This window comes from Trachurus japonicus, chromosome 4 (genome assembly GCF_045865225.1).
Source record: "Trachurus japonicus isolate A0001 chromosome 4, Traja_1.0".
Classification (NCBI taxonomy): Eukaryota; Metazoa; Chordata; class Actinopteri; order Carangiformes; family Carangidae; genus Trachurus; species Trachurus japonicus.
The window spans coordinates 25,390,182-25,399,515 of NC_140910.1; the positions used below are offsets into that span (position 1 = coordinate 25,390,182).

The 9,334-nt window shown below is 40.4% G+C and overlaps 1 protein-coding gene across 1 annotated transcript; it reads right to left on the reverse strand.

The window, feature by feature from the left end:
• Positions 1-630: 630 nt before the first annotated feature.
• Positions 631-8,535, reverse strand: c4h1orf210 (chromosome 4 C1orf210 homolog). The gene is made up of 4 exons (XM_085774952.1): positions 8,390-8,535; positions 2,691-3,307; positions 2,270-2,467; positions 631-1,398 (listed from the first exon to the last, which is right to left on the reverse strand). Exons 2-4 carry the CDS (start codon positions 2,746-2,748, stop codon positions 1,187-1,189), a joined length of 468 nt encoding a protein of 155 aa, XP_085631078.1. The 5' UTR covers positions 2,749-3,307; positions 8,390-8,535; the 3' UTR covers positions 631-1,186.
• Between the last annotated feature and the right edge of the window lie 799 nt (positions 8,536-9,334).

The window sequence follows — 9,334 nt, forward strand, 5'->3', positions numbered from 1 at the left end:
AGAGAACGGCATGCAGGGCTGTGTGTGCAGCCAAGGGACGCCGTGAATGTGGCGACATAGCGACGAGGACTGTTATGGTGCGTTCAAGGAAACTCGTATTTTTCCGACCGTGAAGTGGTACCAGTTCGATCTGGTACGAGTTCACCGGTCGGAAGTTACGCGTTAGCGAAAACGACCGGACCACTTACTTCTGCTTTAACTTAATATATACATTGTGGTTATTTTCCTTTGTAAGGCAAACTGTCTGATGCTTTCTTATCACAATGGCTGCAACTGTGAAGCGTGCCTTCATGGCTTTGTTGCCTTTCAGATTGTTTTTCAAAGCCTCAAGTTGAAAAGGCTTTTTAATTACAACATTAATTGGTTTTGAACCATATTAAACACCCATGCATATACACTATAGAGAAAACAGTGCAAAGTGTAATGTTCCTGCTTACATTCAGCTGAGTTATGTGTCATCATGCATCATACAGAGACATTTTGCATGACTTGCAGGCTGCTATCAATAAACAAAGATGATTGGTTAATGTTCATTAGGCTTGGCCGATCTCCAAAATGTAATATCTCAACACAGTTGTTTCATTTTGAAGGTAAGGGGGAATCTTCGATGATTGATATTATTATTATTATAGTTATTGTTTTTTTTCAGTAACCTCTATGCCACGGCCCAATAAACAGTAAGCAAAGCATTGAAATGAGGGTGGACTTGAGAACAAGGCAGACTGTACAACTGCAAAACTACAAAAACTTAATTTTGATTATTACCTAACATCAGTCTAGGCCTAATATCCATATTTACAAAAAAATATCTCTTTGATCTCTTTTCCACTCTCTCCTTTTTAAAACCTTATTCCTTTGATAATCACTAAAAACTATGAAATTATAAGACACAACCCGTTTGACTTTAATTAACTGTCCTGAGATTAAACTGAAATTCTCTTTTATGGCGACTTTTGTGTGTCCAAAGACAAAACACTACTGAAATAATAATAATGCACTCCTGTGCCGCCTTAAAATAAAGGCACTCAGTGGTATTTGAAACTTTTCCTGAACCCAGTGTTTACAAAGTGCACGTTTTGTAACTGTCATCATAAAATCTCACTCAAATAAACAGGAAAGAAAAGAAAAGGTGGGAGTGGAATTGGTGGTTCAGTCGAACAGATGTGTACGCACACACACACACCTGCTAAGCGATGCTAAATTCAATCTCATCCATCTCATCCATCTCTTCCTCAGTGTCCTCCATCTTCTCCGCTGCTCTCTCAGCCCTCGCTCTCTCGCTGGCCGGGATGTAGTTGTCCTCGATGAAGCCGTCATCGTCTTCCTCAGTCACAGGAGGGACAGCGCGAGTTTCCCACCCGCCGTGCATGGAATACTCCATCTCCAGGCCTCGGGGCCCTGATGGAAACACAGAAGAGTTGTGCTTCATTATGGATAACAACCAACTTAAGGTAAGACTTATACATCACTCTAAAAAGTGACACCGGAGATGGAAAACTGTAACTGGTGGTGTCACATTGATGCACAGGCCTCCATCAACACTGACTAATGGACATGGATTTGTGTGATCAGACAAAGTTTGACAATTTCTTTTGCTTAAAAATAAGCTTTTAATGATTATTATTTTATCAGCTCACAAGCAGAAACGTACTTACTTTTTTTTTTTTTTTACAGTTGTTTGAAGAATAAAGTTACTCTTGCTCTTTATTTATTTGGCCATTTGGGTGCAGCACAACCAGGTGCAGAAATAATACCATCAACCTTATGGCCATCACCTTTTTACCCATTCATCTGAGACATAGCAATGTTAGCACTTATTTTGAGTTGTTTCTAATAATCACTCATTTTTAGTTCTGTCTTGGTCTCCACTAAATCCTAAGGGAGTTATTGATTTGCTACATGTTCCCCGGTGTTCACCAGTCACTGCTCACTAACTTTGTCTGTTGTTTGATGCTGGGCAGGAAGTGTATAATTAGCTTTAAGCACCCACTAAATAGTACATTACAGTATATTATACACTTTAATTTGCAGTTTTTTTCCTGCATTCTGTTATTTAATCCAGGCTTAAAATGAATGTTTCCTGAGTGACACAGAAAATACATCAGGTTTAGGAAAATGTTTTGACCTTGCAGGTAGTTGAATGCAAACGTTTTAGCTTTTAAACGGACGCTCAGCGCATTAAACTCACACTGAGTGTTAATAAGTACAGAAACAGAAATTCCCCCACTGCACCAAGATATACATTTCCTAGACTGTAATTGAAGCTAACCTGATGCTTGCTCACACTGGCTGACATTGTCTGCCTCCCTCAGCCGTGTGTGCCTGTAGCTGGCCAGGTAGCGCCGGATCAGCTGGCATTTAGCCAGGAGGGCGATAATGATGGAGACAGAGATGGCCGAGACCAGGGCGGCCACCAAGAACTCCCAGTTGTGGTTGGGCAAATTATCTGGTCTGTTTGCCACAGTGTCTGTAAGAGAGGGAAATGAATCACACCCCGCTTAATAGTCAGTCTGTTGTGGTTGTGGGAAGCACCTAAATACCTGAAACCAGCTCAACATCAACCTACAGTATAAACCAGGTGGAACCAACATTTAATCTATCCATCAGTGTCTCTCTCAAGCTGAGTCGAAGCTGATTCAAAAGCAAACATTCCTGGTGATAAACAAATGGTGCACAAACTGAATTCTTACCATTTTGTGTTGTTGTTGAGGAAGCTGTGGAGAGTGTGCCATTTGGTGATGGATCCATCTGGCGTTGTTTGTTTGTGAAGTCTCTTTTGAGAATGAGTGAGTGAAGTGAGTGAGAGCGACTTCTCCTGTGTGGCTCAATTTGCTTCTTGCTGGATGAGACCTGTGTTTTGCTTTAGGGCACCATTAACTCTAGCATGAAGCCATGGATCGGTGGAGTTTTACCACCAGCATGCCAGATGAAGAACACTTTCTGTGACCTACTAGGCAAGAGCCTGCAGACTTTTGAAAGAAGGTTTTAATGCCTCCACCCTCAAATGTTTGGCAATAATAAAAAAAAAAAGAAAAGCTGGTTGGTGTTATATTGTTTTCAGCAGGTTGGAAATAAAAGGCATCTGTGGGATATGTTGCAGAGCAGGCATCTCCCCAGATGAGGGAGGTAGTTGTGTGGAAGATTTCTGTTGACCAAGAGGGAGGTTAACCTTCAGCGCTCCACTAGGTGGCAAGGTTGAGTGACGGGACTCCTGGGTTCAGAGGCAAGTGAAGACCGGTGGCAGCATTATCATCCCGTACACTCGTGGGAATATGAGCCAGACTCCTCTCGCTCCAGTGAAATGAGGCTTTAGAGAAAGTAAGAAACAGAAATAGGAAATTAAATCAGTATGAAATGTATATTTTCTTTCTTTTTACACACTTGCCTACAACGGCATCTTGCAAAAAGGAAGACAGATCAGCTTCCACCAATAAACCACAATGCCCCCCCTCCCACACACACACACATCCCATGTGCACTGAGGCTTTGAATTCTTTTTGGACTCTCGTAAATGCATATTTCATAAGTGAACCACACAAAGAGAACATGAACGATCAAATGACCTAAATATTTCACATGGTATCTATGAAGTATCTATGAAGAGTGAGGAGTTGCTGCCTAGTAGGTCCCCTTTAAATCCAGAAGTCATAATTGAGTATGAGCTGTCAGAAACTCAGGAGGATATCGACCACAACAGGAAAAGTGTGTCGCAAACAGGAAGTGGCACACACTGGAAGGCCTTCCTCCGCAGGTCTAGCTTACACAAAACACTGGCGGCTAATCACTAATATTTGTGTGCGTGTGTGTATCATGAATCTGACTGTGGGCTTCACAGTTTCCTACAATAGAGAACACATGCTTAATGGTTCTCAAGGGACAGTAGGTGAAAGATTCCCAGACTCTATTTGTTAACGTAAAAGCTTTTCAAATTAAATTAAATTGCCATGAATCATTACCAACGTGTAACACAAAGGGAATGGGAAATGCCAACATTAGGTTTTAAAAGAAAAGTTAGGTATTTTGAGAAATAAGCTTCTTCTTCTTCTTCATTTGTTTCCACAGTTTGTTATCTTATCTCCAAGGCAGGGAACAGGGGCTGTGTTATTGACAGATAACAACAGCAGAGCGTCTCACGATCACTTATTAACACTGAATGTATTTCTGATTTGTTTGATCAATACAAAAACCAAAGTAATCACTAACTGACTGGAGCTGCTACTGGCTGTGAGGCAGCTGGTCCCTGCCAAAAAGCAGTCTCTGAACAGACACATAACCCTCCATGAAACAGTGATTTGTCATTTTTGAACACTTACATTTTTGTACAGATTGAACAAATTAAATACTCTGTTTTAATTAGTGAGCAGTAGAGGCACTGGTACATGGATTTTCTTAACTTTGGATTTCTAACTGCTGCTAGCTTTAGTTTTATATTTATGATATGGGCATCAGAGGGATGTTGAGCTTCTCATTTGACTTTACACAAAAAAAAAAATATATATATATACAGTAAGCGTATATCAATGTTTGGTCCATATTGCTATGATCTCTTTCTTACTGTATCACCAACTCATGTACTCAAACTCCATTTTCACAAAAATATCAAAAGCACATTGATGCTCCTTTTGTTAGAAAGAGAGAGGACCTCACTGCACAGCTATTTCCAAATTTGCCAGATATTTGCATGCATGAGCCAACAGGTTGATGGCCTGTATTTACAACACAGTCACATAAGTTCTTATCCATGCAGTCCCCTCCCACAGACTAACTGTTGTTTGACATGCCAACTTGAGGCTACAGGTCAGAGTTTTATTAAGTAGATAATTCTTTCTTCTCATAACTCATGCCTCACTTTCAATTGCTCTTAAAATTGTGCATTTACCATGTTGGGACACGTTCCGCATATTAGTTGTTTTGGAAATATTACTATGTTCTAGTCCATTTATAAGATTAGGACATTTTAAAGAGGCTAATTGTTTTTCAAAGGTAATATTTAAACATATACTGCGTGAATATTGTATCCAGCAATAGAAAGCTATTCAGATGCTCATGTACTTTCATCAACTGTGAAATTTTGAGCATTTCCTTGACCTGACAGAAAGTGTCCCCACATGAACTACATGAAATATAACCTGTTGATAGATTTTGGGTTGACCATCTCTTGAACTCTTATCTCACTGCGAATAAGTAATAGCCCTAACTTGAAGAAGCAGAAAGCAGCAGCCTCTTAAGCAGCAGCCTCTTAATTGGAAACAACCTATGAAACTGGTAAAGTAGTTAAACTTTAGCCTACTTTATAGCGCATAGAGACGCTATCCTCGCTAATAACAAACTAATAAAGTGAACACCGTGTCCTGAAATAACCTACTCTCTCGTGTGAAATTAACACAATATTTGAACTGCAGCCACCTGGCAGAGTTACGGTTAGCTCACCTGTGCAGACCGATCAGCTGACTGAGGTGATGAAGAGAGTCGCTTCTCTTCTTCCTCACTTTCTATGACGTAAACCGTTTGTGGTTGTTGTTTTTTTTAAAAATGTTGTTCAGACGTCGAGAGTCGCGTTGTAAACATTTTTACTCGTTATTGTTATTTGCACACATTGATAAGAGACTCCTGAGGCTTAAACTGGGCGGATAACTCACCTTAACTCGGATTGATTCAGTTTTACTCTCAAATAATCACAGACGGACTTGACAACACTCACTAGCCTGCGAACGTGGACCCATAATGCAACACCGTAAAAGACCGCCAACAGTCCGTCGTAATTGGTCACTGACCTATTAATTGTCTGGTAGCCAACTGAAAAGCTTAAAATAGAATTTTAGAAAAAATAAAATTGTTTAATGGCAATGTAAATTCAGAGATATTAGGCTATGTTCAGAATGTTTATCCAGTTTGAGAAAATAATAGTAGAATAAAAAGTTTTTGTTGTTACTATACCACTATAAACAGTGCCACAGAGTATTAACATAATTCTGGTACTTGTAGGCTATGAGTCTAATGAACTAGGAAACAAATTACATTTTAGGGCATCTGTCGTTCAACATGTTAATGCAGCTTAAAACAGTGACTGTTTGTTTTTATCTACAGACATACAGTATATTATGATGAAAGTTGTAGGCTATCTGTATTGTAGACATTGAAAGTATCCACATGTTTTTCTGCAGTGTTTCTCATTATTTGCTTAAATTGTGCAGTAGGATACCCTAATTAAGCAAATAAAATCCAACCAAGCTGTTAAAAGAAAAGAAAAGTTTATGTTTGATCCCACATTTCTGAAATCGTGGCTCCCGGCTCTTGACAACATGTCAAACTCATTTAGTATCTCATTCAGATATTCAGGACCCGGAGAAAATGTGGATGTTGCGTTCTAAGCCTAGAGATTAAGATTTTTGAATCTCTGTCTCTTTTCTTTTGTCTCGGAGGTGATTTTTCACAGCGAGTGAGTGGAGTCCGGTTGCTTTGTGCCGGCCATTAGGCCTCTTTCCCCTTTCGTCTTCCACTGCTATTCTTTTCAGAAATGTTGGCTGTAAACGAACCAACAGGGCTGCCTTTATCTCTTCCTGTTCTGTCCTCACACATGCAGGGAGCACACAACAAAATATACACACAGAGCAGTGCAGGATCGGGAGGTACGGAGGAGAAGCCCGGGAGCAAGAAACACTGTGTGTCAGATGTAACAGTGTTTGTGAGCTCAGCTGTGCACTGCACTGCTACTGTAGAATTGTTTGTATTTGTGTGTGTGTGTGTGTGTGTGTGTGTGGGAACATGCATGTGTAAGAGGACACATTTGCATCTCTGACTGTCTCTGCATGTGTTTGAATATCATTCTCAAAACAAGGAGTCAGTGTTTCTTTGTTTCAGTGCCCCAAATTGTGAGTGGAGCGTCAGTTAATAGATGCTAATGATGGCCAGAGGGGGGTGAAATGTTCGTTCTGTCATCAAACTGAATTAAACATCAAATTTATATTGTGCTCCAGGAGTTTGATTCCTTTGAACAGATAAATTAACTCTAAGCTAGTTTGTGGTTTGAAATGTGATCATGCCACTTTAGGTGGCAAAGTGCTTAATGTCCAACTTATGTAACAAAAAGCTTGAGTCAGTTATTTTTTCTTTTTTTAAATAACAATATTCAAAGTGCTATTGGGAAAACTCCTTACCACAGAGTGCTCTTTGCCTTTCTGACACATCATATAAATCATCCTTGACCAAGCAAACATCTCTCTCGTTCTCTCTCTCCTCAATAATCACAGATACTGTATTCATTCTTCACAGATAATAACAGAGCCGTCCTTCAGCTGACCCTCGCCCCAACAATCCACAGAGCAGCATGCAGGCCTCCCTCTTTCCTTCTTAACCCATTGCCAAGTTCTGTATTTTTTTGTCTTGCTTTGAAAATGCGTGGAAGAGTCAGGCTGTGCTATTGTTTGTCAGGGATAAAGCGTCAGGTCTGATGGTGGTGGAAAGAAAACAGCTGGCAGACACTTTGTTTATGAGCATGATTGTTTAAGTCCCACGCTGTAAATCAAGCTCACAAAGTCTGTGACTTTGAGATAAAAAAAAAGGTATTTACATATTAAAACTACACCTTTGAATAATGACAAATGCATATTTTTTCCCCACTCTCTTAGTTTAATTGAAACGAGGTCACAAGAGCATGAGTGCCCTCATATGTCATGTTTGGTTTTTGCCTGTTAGTCCTGGGATAATGGCAGTGTCAACAGGGATACAATGAGTACAAAACTGAACCCACTGACAACACATTACATAACGCATTATGACCACAAGCTGATATTTGATGAAAGATTAGATTTAGCACCTGGATCCCTTATTAAATACACACTGGAAACTTAAATGTGTGCAGCTTAGAGCCGGTGAAAATAACAAACAACCGTAATCGAATGAAAGTGAGCATGTAAAAGAGCAGTAATGTTTTGGGTGAAAACAGAAATGGGCCAGCATCAACATGTGGGTCAGTATTTCTCGCTAGCAGAGGAATGACATAGGGAAATGTCTACCGTTTTTTATACTAAATCCACGCATTAGCAACAAATTACATGTGTAATTTGTGTACGAACGTGCTGCACCTTGATAAGAAATGCTTCTCAGCTATCAGCAGGTGCAGAAAATGATTTGGCTACTCCGACACTGAAATGTAAACATTGGTTATGGGGCTTTTCTGTAAACTGTAACCTGAATAGTCTATAAATATGGCTGCAAATGTACTACATTAACACAATTTTGTGCATTTACGCCTATTTAAAGCCACATTTTATCAAACTTTTTGCTGATTATTACACTGTCAGTTGGCAAGGACACGATCTTTAACACAGACTGTGGCAAAACTCTCTATTTTTAGAAAACCCAGCTGTTAATTTGTTCCATGTCTTACCTGGTCACCTGTCTGCGAAGCTCACCTGTAGCTTCACCTGCTTGTGTGTCCACTGTCACGTTTAACATCCACTGTATACATTTTCTCTTGCTTTGTCTGTAAAATGGAGAAATGTTGTGCAAAGGTTGAGCAAGCCGTTCCCAGAAAAGGCAGGTTAATGGGTAACTTTGTCACTAAGGTGTGCTGTGCTCCCTCCCGCTCACTATTCCTCCCTCCCTGTCCAATGGCACTGCAGACCAGGTCATTGGTAATGTTGTCGCTCAGCACTGCCTAACCAGGAAGAGGAAAAAATATGACTTATTAACATGTCATATTGCAACTGTCAACATGGATTCACAAGTGAAACTGCAAGGAACCAGTGGAACCTGAAAAAAGATCTAATGTTAGTTTAGTCGCGCTTCTTTGGGAAGGAAAATAATCTTGTTTTTATATCTGCTGAGGGTTTTGCCTCTTCCTGCATGTGTGTGTGTATGTGTGTGACAGGTGCCACACCTTTCTTTGTTAATCCAAATGTAAACCGTTTTCTCAGCCCTTTTCAGATGAGGGAGGAAATCAGACAAGATACAGTTTGTGGTGACAAGGAGTTGTGTTTATTTAAGATGTGCAGCCTGAGGGGAGAGAGAGCAGACCTCTGGTGGCTCTGAAAGGAAAAGCGAGGTGACCCTGAAAACAATAGGCCTGCTTCCTGGCCACTTGGCAGTGCAGTCTTTGTCTTTTACATCTCCTACCCTCACTCTTCCTCCCACTTTCCATATGTTCCAGGATGCTTCAGCTGCATGTCTTGGAGCAGATGGTGGGGACAAGGAGTGGCTGGGACAGTAAAGTGATAACTCAGCATCAGCAAAAAGAAGCTGCAGGAGTTTCCCACCAAAGCTACAGTACTGAGGGCTGTTTGCTGTTGGCTGATTCAGTATCTTTGAGAAATACCTGGTTATTGACTATGTT

Bases quoted from the DNA above. Each gene is read 5' to 3' on its own strand.
- c4h1orf210 (XM_085774952.1), bottom strand. From the start codon at position 2,748: ATGGATCCATCACCAAATGGCACACTCTCCACAGCTTCCTCAACAACA. The intron at 2,468-2,690 runs GTAAGAATTCAG...CCTCTCTTACAG, and splicing joins CTCAACAACAACACAAAATG to ACACTGTGGCAAACAGACCA. The intron at 1,399-2,269 runs GTTAGCTTCAAT...TGTTTCCATCAG, and splicing joins CCAGTGTGAGCAAGCATCAG to GGCCCCGAGGCCTGGAGATG.